Source organism: Callorhinus ursinus, unplaced genomic scaffold (assembly GCF_003265705.2).
Source record: "Callorhinus ursinus isolate GAN/ISIS: 27379988/994484 unplaced genomic scaffold, GSC_fseal_2.0 scaffold26, whole genome shotgun sequence".
NCBI classification, from domain to species: domain Eukaryota; kingdom Metazoa; phylum Chordata; class Mammalia; order Carnivora; family Otariidae; genus Callorhinus; species Callorhinus ursinus.
The window spans coordinates 4,058,882-4,070,844 of NW_027397088.1; the positions used below are offsets into that span (position 1 = coordinate 4,058,882).

Sequence of the window (11,963 nt, forward strand, 5' to 3'; positions counted from 1 at the left end):
AGATCATCTCTGGGGCTGGGGTAGGGGTGCAGGCAGATTTGGAACGTATGAGGTTCCTGTTCCTTCTAGACTCTTGGGAGGACCTCAAGATAACTCTAGCTGCTCCTCCCTCACCCCAACCTTTGAATCCTGCATCACATCCCACTAGTAATTTGGATACTGCGTCCGCCTCGAAGTGAATATCCTCCTGGTGGTACATCAGGGAGTGACAGAACATTTCCTTTGCAGAGTGTTGCACACACACACACACACACACACACCACCACCACCACCACCACCACCACCACCACCATGACCATCACCACCACTCCAAATCCCATCACACAATGGTGATGTAAACAAAGGAAACTGAGAGTTTCCAAAAGTATCTTTTAATCCAAGTGTTGGTCTGCATTTTCTTGCTTTTGAACTGTTTTCTTAAGTATGCATTTCACGTTGTCTTGTACAACAGTGCTCTTAAAGCTTTGCCCCAGAGCATCTGCTTGACTGGTCTGTCTGGCACCCACTGTTCGAATCATGCTGAAGTAAGCTCTAGCAGCGTGCAGACGGGATATGCTGACAGGCTAGCAGGCTGGCCTGCTGGGTGCCTGCCTGTCCCCTTCTCACAAGGTGGGAAAGAGAAGCAGGGTACTTACGGTATGCCAAGAAGCACCTGGCAGCAATCCCTGTCTTCTCCAAAGTTACCAATCATGTGTCTGACAGGTTGTGGGGAATGCATGGCCAAGGGTCCAGGGGGCCCTGGCAGCTGACCCCGCGTTCAGGGCATTTAAAAACCAATGTTACCCTTCAATTAAGTTGTCGGAAGCTTTACACCAGCTCAGCAAGAGTGGCACCAGCCAATTCACTGTTAAATATAGAAAACTGAAGAAGTCACTGACTCTGATCCATTTGTCCTTACTCATCACTAAGGTCTAGTTTTTATAATATACAATACTTGCAAACTGCTGCTCTTTTCCATTTTGGAGGCCATTCTCACACTATATAGATAATGTTCACGCTTTTCCTTGGAACCACCTTCATGTATACTTCAGCCTCTTTAATGTGGAAATCGCTAATCCACCCCTCATCTTTTCTCCTCCTCTCTTTTAAAAAAACATTTATGTAGTAGAACCAGCTAGAATGAAATAAATACAGGGTCAAATTTAAAGTAATATTTTTCCTAATTTTGCATTTGTCTAAAAATGAGAAAAATCATAAGCCTACAGTTTGATTTTTTCTCTTCCTATAGGGATATGTAAATAAATGTTATACATTTGTTTATAACTTAACACTCCACTTCTGTTCCCCAAATGAGAAACTGACTGGCCCAATCTAAGGCAGAACATGGCACAATTTGGCAGGAAATCTCCACAGAGAAATTTGCAGGATAGCTGTTCTCATATACACAATGATATATGCACAAAATTACTCACTGTGGCACCATGAGAAAAAAGCATAAAGGACCTACATGGCCGTCCTAAGGAATTAACGAAATAAAGTACGGCAGGATTACATAATGGATACTGTGTATCCATTTCAAGGAGGGAAGCTCTGTATTTTAAACATACTGTTCAGTGAAGAAAAGAGGCAGCAGAACAGTGTTACTAGCATCATAAGAGGTGTGAAGAAAGAAAAAAGGGAATAATCTACCTCCATTTGAAGATATATAGAATATTTCTTCAAGGATGCTGGACAGATAACAGTGATAAGAATGGTTGCCCTCCAGGGTGGAAAACTGTAGCAAGGAACACAGGAGGAAGAGACTTCCTTTCCACTCTCTATCCTTTAGAATTGTGTGCCCTATGCAGGTAGTAACTATTAAAAAAAAAAATTTTTTTTTTGGTAAAGAAGTAAAGACATAGTAGGATTTCTACATGAAATTACACTTAGTCTGCTTTCAAGGAGGCAGCCTTTCAACTAATAAAATATTTAAGGGCATTTACATATTTGCAGTGATGTCACATCTTATATTGGGTATGACTGTGGTCGGTTCAGTTTTACCACACGGACAGAGTAAATTCATTTGAACTTTTACCTCTCTCTTCCCTTCTCTAGAGGAAGAATTTAATATAATGTGTTCTGCAAGTTAACAGGCAAAACCATTATAAAGAAGCCAATAAAGAGAAGAAGGAGACAGAAGAGAAGACACCATTAGGACACAAACGTTTATGTGATTTTAGCCATTACAACAGTAGTTCAGAAATATCTCAAATGTTACATTGATATCATCAATAATACAAAAAGAAAAAAAACCCAAATGACAGGCAACAGTGAAGAGCACCAGAGACCCAGCGCACACACCTAGAGAAGACCATGCTTCTTTCCTTCAACTGCCAAGAGATTTTCACCACTAAGCCCCCCTCCCCCGTGCTTTCCTTTTCCTCGACTTTCCCTAACCTGCTTTCAAGCGTGACTTTAAGCCTCATCCTCGCCCTCCTCCTCCTCGAACTCCCCCTGTTCGTCGGCCGTGGCGTCCTGGTACTGCTGGTACTCGGACACCAGGTCGTTCATGTTGCTCTCGGCCTCGGTGAACTCCATCTCATCCATGCCCTCGCCCGTGTACCAGTGCAGGAAGGCCTTGCGCCGGAACATGGCCGTGAACTGCTCCGAGATGCGCTTGAACAGCTCCTGGATGGCCGTGCTGTTGCCGATGAAGGTGGCCGACATCTTGAGGCCGCGCGGCGGGATGTCGCACACGGCCGTCTTCACGTTGTTGGGGATCCACTCGACGAAGTAGCTGCTGTTCTTGTTCTGCACGTTGAGCATCTGCTCGTCCACCTCCTTCATGGACATGCGGCCGCGGAAGATGGCGGCCACGGTCAGGTAGCGGCCGTGGCGCGGGTCGCAGGCGGCCATCATGTTCTTGGAGTCGAACATCTGCTGCGTGAGCTCGGGCACCGTGAGCGCGCGGTACTGCTGGCTGCCGCGGCTGGTGAGCGGCGCGAAGCCGGGCATGAAGAAGTGCAGGCGCGGGAAGGGCACCATGTTCACGGCCAGCTTGCGCAGGTCGGCGTTCAGCTGGCCCGGGAAGCGCAGGCAGGTGGTGACGCCGCTCATGGTGGCCGACACCAGGTGGTTGAGGTCTCCGTACGTGGGGGTGGTCAGTTTCAGGGTGCGGAAGCAGATGTCATACAGGGCCTCGTTGTCGATGCAGTAGGTTTCATCGGTGTTCTCCACCAGCTGGTGCACCGACAGGGTGGCGTTATAGGGCTCGACCACCGTGTCGGACACCTTGGGCGAGGGCATGACGCTGAAGGTGTTCATGATGCGGTCTGGGTACTCCTCTCGGATCTTGCTGATGAGCAGCGTGCCCATCCCGGACCCCGTGCCGCCCCCCAGCGAGTGGGTCAGCTGGAAGCCCTGCAGACAGTCACAGCTTTCTGACTCTTTCCTCACCACGTCCAGGACCGAGTCCACGAGTTCGGCTCCCTCTGTGTAGTGGCCCTTCGCCCAGTTGTTGCCCGCACCACTCTGGCCTGCCAGAGGGAGAGACTTCATAAGGCACTGATGACTGGATTAAATTCTTTTTACCTTAGACCCCTTAATATAGATCAATGAGTCAGTGTTCAGATAAGATTATCTCAGATTACCACCCAAATGGCCAGACATTAAAATACTTGGTTATGGATATAATTATAAACAAGGAAGTCTAGGAATACCTGGCCATTAGAGGTTGAAAGGCAAATTTATTTTAGCTTATATTAAGACTGATGGGCACACAACAGGATGTTCTTCATTCAATACTTTCCCTTAGGTGGTCATACCCCTCCACCCCGAGCTGTACAGTGTCAAATGAGCCTCCCATGCCATCAGCCATGTCAGTGACTCACCAAACACGAAGTTGTCTGGCCTGAAAATCTGGCCGAATGGTCCAGACCTGACCGAGTCCATGGTGCCCGGCTCCAGGTCCACCAGGATGGCCCGAGGTACATATTTGTTACCTGCAGGGAACACAGCTGGACTTAGATGTGCAGGCAGAGAGCTCTAAAGAGAAAGGCTCCCCCCCCCCTTTTGCAGGCACTACTGTTGTCCCCAAACAAAGAAGGACACAGAACCGATCAGATTCTCAAAGGCTTTGGTTGTGAACCGCCCACTGAAATCCTGCAGTGAAAGAGTGGGAATTCTAAATCCGCTAGCCCACTCTACCCTGGGGCCACACTCCTAGAGTTAGTCCTGGGGACAGGAGAGTAAAAAATTGAAGGGGGGGGGGGATGGTAAGGCAATTACCAGTGGCTTCATTGTAGTACACATTGATTCTCTCCAGCTGCAAATCACTGTCTCCATGGTAACTGCCAGTGGGGTCGATCCCATGCTCATCACTGATGACCTCCCAAAACTAAGACACAGAAAAAGTTTGCATTTAAACATGCCCTACCCCTCAAAGAGAGACCGAGTCTCACAATGAAAAGCCCTCGACTCAGTTCCAAAAACCCTAACTCTCAGGCAGCTGACCCGGCTCCGCCGCAAGGCTTGTATTGTGCAGGGTCAGAAAGTTGAAATTGGGCGTTTCCCCGGCGAACAGCTGCGGGCGGCAGGAGGCGGGGGTCTCTTCGGGTGGCGGGGCGGGGGGGTGGGGTTGGTGCCGCAAAAGCTGCGGGCTCGCGCGGCCGCGGAGTTCCGCGCTCAGAGTCGCAGCTGCGGGAGGCGGCGGGCGGCGGGCGCGCAGGGACTCCCAGCGGCGCGGAGGGGGTGGGCTGGGGAGCAGGGACCGGAGGGACGGAAGGAGGGTGGTTTGAGATTCAAAGCACGTCCAGAGACCTCAAGACAATCGCTCTCCTCCCCTCCCCCACAGCTCGACTGGGGTTCGAACGGATAAAACCACTTCTCCCAGTGTCCCGGCCCCTCCCGTAAACGCGCGCGCACAGCCTCGGGGACACACCCGCGCCTTCTCCAGGCAAGCTTGTCTGGCCAAGTGAGGATCAGGGAGAAAGCGGGGAGCAAGGAGTGGCCGGGATTCCAAATGATTTACAGCAAAAATGAAAGCGAGCTTCCTCCCCACCTCCAAATCGCCTCCGAGCCCACGCCCCACACGGCCGCACAAAGCTGCCGGGAAGGTCTGTGCTTGGGGAGTCCCGGGCCTGCTCAGGTCGAGGCTCGAGCCGAGGAACTCCGAGGGGCTACAGGCCAAGGCCCCCCCCCCCCGACCCCGCCCCTCCCGGAGCGCCCACCTTGGCGCCGATCTGGTTGCCGCACTGGCCCGCCTGGATGTGCACGATCTCACGCATGGTGCTAGCTAGCTCCTTCTGGCCCTGGTCGGCGTCTGGTCAGTCTGTCCGTCCTCCCTTAAACACCCACTGCGGGGATCACCGGCAAGGCGCTCGGGAACCGACTGTCTGAGAGCGCCGGCCCAGCGGACTCAGCCTTTTATGCAAGGAGGGTGGGGCGGCCCGCGTAGGCCGCGCCCCCAGCTCGAGCCCCCCAGTCCCCTTCGAGCTAGAGCTCTCCAGGCCCCGCTGACGTAATGCTCCGAGCCCCAAGGACCATCCTGGGGGCTGGACATTGGGCCCGCAGCCAATCAGCACAGGCTTGCGGACCGGGCGAGGAGTGGGGGTTTGGGGTAGTAGGGTGGAGGCGTGGGCATTGTCTAGGACTTGGGGCGGGGGGAGGTGGAAGAGCTGGGGATTGAGATTTGGGGGTAGGTGAAGGAGCTGAGGGCGGGAGGGTGGCGAAGCGAGGGCGACCCCTGGGGCAGGCCGGTGGTGGGGGGAGAGCTGGTACTGCATGGGGGGAGCAGGGAGACTGGTGCAGGTGGAGAGGCCCTCAGGTGCGCTGTGCGCCGGGTGCTGGCAGGTGGAAGGGTAGAGGGGGGCGTAGGTCGCACTGTCAGCGCTGGTGGAGGCCCCTTATCGGCCAACGGCCGGGGATCCCTAAGCTACCCGCCCCTCGTGAGACCACTGCCTCTTTCCCCAACCCTAGAAGCCAGCGACTGTCCAGCCGCCGAACCCTGGTCACACAGAGCCTTGGGAGGACAGGCGAGCCCAGGAGAAAATGGTGTGTGATCAGGCTGTGGGGTCTGAAGAGCCGTGACCCCGGACCCCAAAGCCCAGGAGCCCCAGGGGGCCCTGCGCCCTGCCCCCAGCATCCGCCTGCTCTCTTTTGTCTCTGTCAAGGGCTCCTTGCTCCCTCTACTGCGGTTGCTGCATCCAGGGGTGGGGCAGCCTCCGCGCCCCCTCCAGCCCCATCCGACTCTCTTCAAGAGTCCCCAGCTCCCTGGCTGGTACCAAAGACCCCTCCACCTCGCGGGCTGGCTTTTTGTTCCTCCGGAGTGGATGGGGTGGGTGTGGCTGTCCGCGCACGGGTACTGTCCAGCGGTCAGAACAAGGGTGGGGTCCGGGGGGCGGGGCTGCGGCAGAACAAAGGGCTCACAAATGTGTGGGATACCTCCCACGTCTGAGTTTTTAAAAAATCACACCCCCGGCGCTCTCCCTCTCTGGGTTTGGTTCATCTATTGTCCAGGAAGGAAATGGGTTCCGCGGGTGATCATGGCCCACCGCACCGCTAACACTCTTCTCTTTCATCAGGTGCCGGACCCTGCGGCGGCCACGGGGTCGCCAACCTTCGTGCTGCCGATGAGGGTGAGGGACACGCCTAAAAACTGCGGCAGAGCGAGGGAGCAGCCACCCGAGACCCTGACGCGCACAAAGCGCGTGCGCAGACTCGGAGCACTGACACTTTCAAATCCACAGTTTCTAGGTGGTCGGAGGAGATGATCTCTTTGTTACTCTTCGTGTGTCTGTGTGTGAGGGGGGATGGGGAGAGGGTGCTCAACCTGCTTGCGTTCAAGGGTGGGAGCGGAAAGGGCGGCTGAAATACCGACCTGGAACCCGGCCCCTGCAATTCCGTGGGTGAAGCGCCCTTCCCCCTCTCGACTCGGGACGGGTCTTCTGCGAGGTGACGTGACCCCTTTTCATCCTCTGGCGAGAGGGGCCGCATGACCCGGGTTCCCGTGGGGGAGCGGAGCCTGCAGCTGTTGAGTGAGACCCTCCCAGAACTATCAGCAAGCTGTCACCGCCTTTCTTTCCCGCTGGGAGGTGGAAGGGGGGCTTTCAACTCAATTCCAGTGCACAAAGAGAAACCCAGAGAACAAAAGCCCAGCCTCCCCCAAACACCCATGGCGCCCAGACTGAACCTTCGGGGCAGAATTCCCCGGACGCGGCTCCCCTTCTCGGGGTTGGGATGGGGTCGGGCGAGAGGCAGAGGAGCAGAAGGTCCGCCCACAGGCCCCACTTGAGGGTTCCAAGGACCCAGGACCCCGAGTTTCTAATCCAGCTCCTACAGACGCAGAAACGTCGAGGGTGAACGATTCCCAAGGTCCCACGGCAAGTTAAAAACAGGGCTCAGGCTGGAATCCCGTCTTCCAGGCGCCCCAGCCCTCGGGGAAGGTGACCACGTTCAGGCCGAAAGAGCTGTGGCTGGTGTCAGCACCCGGACCTGGGGATGGCGGCTCCGGTGCGAGCGAGCCGTGCGGGAAGGCCCCGCTGGGGCCGCACCCGCGCTCTGTGTAGACGCGCGCCCAGCAGTGAGCGCCTGGCTGCCAGCGCCAAGGTGCAACCCTGGCGCGCTGCGCTCCAGGGGATCTGCTCCAGGCCGGGAAATTTGAGCCGGCCGCCAGCCTCCCTCACCTAATGGTTTATTTTCTCAGCTTCGGTTTCAGAGCCAGATTGCCGCGGAGTGTCGGGTGAAAACGCGAGTGCGAGATTATGTGGATAAAAGGGCCCTTTCCTCTCCGGTTTATTTTAGGGGAGAATGCTTGGGATACGGTGAGGCTGGAACTCACTCTTCTGAAAGCCCGGATGCCCTCCCTTTCGTACATCTGCGGGTACTGTCGCCCACCCCAGCCTCTGCGGGGCCGGCCCTCTTGTTAAGGGCTTTGCGCCTCTCCATGCCCCCCCTTCCCAAATTGGAATTATGCTGCTACACATTTTTATTTTCGCAAGAAGCTGATTTGGGGTCGGAAGGCTGAACGTTGATGACAGCCAAATCTTTCCCCGCTCTTTCCGTTTAACTGCCAATCCTTATCATTTTTATTCTGTACAGCTCCTGAGGGGAGGCTGGTAAGGGACCTCCAAAGCATAAATAGATCCGGCCTCAGTCGGGTCCTCCAAGCATTTCTTTTTGTGAATTATACACAATTCTTCTCCACCTAGGTCACTGTATACCAGATGTGAGAGGTGTCGGGACAATATATTTCACCATCACTTACAGGCTGTTAGCTTTAATGATGTACCAATATTCCTAAAATTTCCCTTTCCCAGACAGTTGTAGAAATAGCGCAGCGTAAAATAAAATCCAACATTTATTCTATGCATAACCGATTAGGTGGCTGAGGTCAGTGAGATAACCCCTGAAGCTATTAGAGTTGTATTTGCTCTCACAATATTCAGAGTATTTTCAATGGCAAATTCTCAAGTGATTTTGCATTTCTCTATGATTACACACAGAGTCATTGTTTTAATTCATTGAAGTCTGATCGGGAACATTGTACTGCTGATTTGGTAGTAAATTTTTAAAGCATTATTTTCTTAAAGCAAGATTTTTTTTTTTTCTTAAGCACATTTACTGAAATTACAAGACCTCTCGCTTTCGGATCTCCCGGCTGCCTGCCTGCATTCACCACTTGATACACAGCCCAAGCCGGGGAAGCCTGACAGCACGCTCCTCGGCGAGCTGCAAGCGGTTTCCTAGGCAACCGACACTTGGCCAATGAATGAAGAGGAATTGAAAGAGACTGCCAATCCATCATTATTTCCTTTTTTCACTCTTCTCAAAACTCTCCAGCTAGAAATATTGGAAAGCTACCAAACCTAACATCGACGTAAAGGAGTCGAATGCCCAGAGGAAGAGGTCGCAGCCCCACGGTGTGACTGTGGCGAAGGAGATGGTGCACGGGCTTCCTGGGCCCCGCCGAGACCTCTGCTCTCTCAGCTTTGTCACTCCCTCTGTTCCTGTGCCACTGTCCTCCCCCTTTCCTCTCCCAGGCCTTCCCCTCCCCCGATGAGGAGCTAGCAGCTCCCAGCAGAGCTGCCCTGGTGCTCTTTAGTCCAAGGGTTGCCGGGCTGTGAGTCTCGGAGCCCCCGTCCTTCCGAGGTCGTGGGGCTCCGGGGGGAGCAGCCGGCCCAGGTAACAAAAGACTAGAATGAGCAGGGAAAATTCTGAGTCCGCGAGAGCAGGGCAGTGCGGAAATATTTGCTTTTGTTCCTCGGTAAGGCTGGCTGTTTTTCCGTTGCCTGCGTTCGAATTTGAGTTCAAATGGCCTCAGTCCAGGCGGAGTGCTGAGCTTTCACCGAAGAGATTTGCCTTCTTTGTCAAACAAATGGGCAGAGGGGGTAGAACCCGGCTTTCCAAGGCACCGCCTCCCTAGTATAAGCCGGCTCTCCTCCCCCACAGTATCAGTGATCTGTAAGATCCCGGGGCTGGGGGAGGGCAAGCCAGAGAATGCTCGGTCTGGGAATCCTAGGTAAATGGCATTTCACCATACAGAGCCGGATGGTGTAGAAAACAGAAACAGAGTAGAAAGTACCCTTACATGGGAACATTACAAAATGCTAAGATTGACAGGGCGCCTCTTGCAAGGTGCAGTCCGTGAAATCAACGAATTTATAAATAAATCCCTTACGAAATGAATTGGGTACACACGCGCAGATAGGCTTCCGGAGCCATTTTCAGAGTTAATGCCAGACAGCTGTGGGGTAAGGTGGTTGCAGGTCTGCCACCCCACCTTAGAGGCTGTTCCATCCGCAGGGGCTGCTCACCAAGGTCTAGGTAGCGCTCCGTTGCTCTTCTACTTTTGCTCTTAGACCTTTGCTTGCCGTTTAAATAAAATTAAAACTGTATTGAGGGGCATCTGGGTGACTCAGTTAGTGAAGCCTCCGACTCTTGGTCTCAGCTCAGGTCTTGGTCTCGGGGTCATGAGTTCACTCCCTGTGTTTGGCTCCACGTTGGGCATGGAGCCTACTTAAAAACAAAACAAAACAAAACAAAAAACCCCTGTGTAATCAGATAGATACACACATACCTATGGTAACACCCTTTGTCTCCTGGATTGAGATGCCTGGTGGATATTAACTATGTCTTCATTGAAGAAAGAAACAGGACAGCTTCTGAACAGGAACTCTTAAGGGCTTGGCATGCCCAGCCCACTTGTGAGTGCCACCACATATCTGCGGTACACTTTCAAGAAAGTAATGCATTAAGGGAACCTCCGGTAAAACTCACTACCTCTTTCAAAATAACCCCATAGAAAGGAAACTTATTAAAAGAGACTGTTTTTCATATGTACCCAGAAGAATTGAAGGTAGAATTTCAAAGAGATCATGTTCACAGCAACATTATATACAACAGCTAAAAGGTGGAAGAACTCAAGTGTACATTGACAGATGAAATAAAATGTGGCATACAGATACAGTGGAATATCACTCGGCCTTTTAAAAAAAAGGAAATCCTGACATAACATGGAGGAACTTTGAAGATATTAGGCTAAGGAAATAAACCAGCTATCAGAAGACAAATGCTATATGATTTCATGTATATGAGAATAGTCAAATTCATAGAGTCAGAAAGAATGGTGGGGGGGGGGAAGACTGGTGGTCGCCAGGGGCTGAGAGGAAAGGGTAATGGGGAGTTCGTGTTTAATGGGGACAGAGCTTCAGTTTTGCAAGATGAAAAGAGCTCTGGAGATGGATGGTGGTGATGGTTGCACAGCATTTAGAGAATGTACTTAATGGTCACTGAATTTACACTTAATAATGGCTAAGATGGCAAATGTTGTGTTTTGTGCATTTTACCACAATTAAAAATGAAAAAAAACAAACAAAACAGGATTAATTCTTAGTATCTCCTAAATATTAAGTGGTATTTTTTGTCTTGGTTCTAGTATAGTGCTCTGTTTCTCTGTAAAAGGTAGATAATGATAGAAAAATAGATAGATAGATAGATAGATAGATAGATAGATAGATAGATAGATAGATATTCTTAAAACCAATGTCAAGTATCATCATTTATCGTTCCTCTTTTTTCAGGTGAACTGAGGAGTCCGGGCCCTGGAGCCTGGACCCAGCCAGACTGGAAGAAGTCACCGAAGGTTCTTGGTCTTGTCATAAGAATGAACTCAAGGACAGAATGAATTCAAGGACAGAATGAATTCAAGGACGCAGCACAGTCGATGACTAACAGAAGCAGGAAAGTTTATTAAAGTAAAAGGTACACTACAGAGCTCCAGCTGGAGAGTTGCTCACCCTGGGGGCTGGTTTCCTATCTTTTATTGATAGTTGTTAACCAGGGGGCAGAATATTCATTACTTGGGGCAGGAAGCAGGGAGGGTTTCATTGCTTTTTCTTCCTAATTTGGTCAGGGGTTTCCTGTCATCGCATCTGCCATCTTGGCCTGCCTGGTTTGATTGCCTTGTGGAGTGCTGGCAGGACAGGCCTCTGACCTACCAAGAGCTAGCCATGACTTCCTTGTTGCTGACTCCCCGCCACCCCCATCCTGTTAGAGCCTATATAGCTACCTACTGTAACATTTCCCTGGGTCAATTTACCACTGAAAGTGATGTCAGAGACAACTAAACTAGTGATTGGACCATGGGATTTCTTCGCTCATACATCTCCACTGACTCCCTATAGCTTGTAGTGTCTGGTCCAAATTCTTAACATAGAATTCATGTCCTTTGAATCTGGGTGTGACCCACCTTTCCAGGGTTACCAGCCACCCCTCCACCTAGACACAGTATATTCCAGGAGACTTGGACTTGCCCATTGCTCTCTTTTCTAGGCCATGTTCTCTGAGCCCCTGAGTCTCTGCTCATACTGTTCCCTCAACCTGGAATGAACCTCTCCTTTTCTTCTTCTGTTGACATTTCATTCATTCTTCATGACACAGCTCAACTATCTGTGTCCCCCAGTTGCCAGGAACAGTGAACTGCCTATGCTATGCACACCCAGAAGTTTCTTCCTACGCCTACTACAGGTTCTGCATTTATAACATGA

The 11,963-nt window shown here is 51.8% G+C and overlaps 1 protein-coding gene across 2 annotated transcripts in view; it reads right to left on the minus strand.

Moving 5' to 3' along the window:
• The window catches only part of TUBB2A (tubulin beta 2A class IIa), a 39,557-nt gene extending 34,226 nt beyond the window's left edge, over positions 1 to 5,331 (minus strand). The window contains exons 1-4 of one of the 2 annotated variants that reach the window (XM_025891052.2): positions 5,148 to 5,331; positions 4,207 to 4,315; positions 3,810 to 3,920; positions 2,131 to 3,455 (exon numbers count right to left, since the gene is read on the minus strand). In XM_025891052.2, coding sequence (XP_025746837.1) covers positions 2,395 to 3,455; positions 3,810 to 3,920; positions 4,207 to 4,315; positions 5,148 to 5,204 — 1,338 coding nt within the window. In that variant the 5' untranslated portion in view covers positions 5,205 to 5,331 and the 3' untranslated portion in view covers positions 2,131 to 2,394. Of the gene's footprint in view, positions 1 to 2,130; positions 3,456 to 3,809; positions 3,921 to 4,206; positions 4,316 to 5,147 lie in introns of those variants that run through there. The other variant, XM_073877513.1, reaches the window with a different exon arrangement.
• Between the last annotated feature and the right edge of the window lie 6,632 nt (positions 5,332 to 11,963).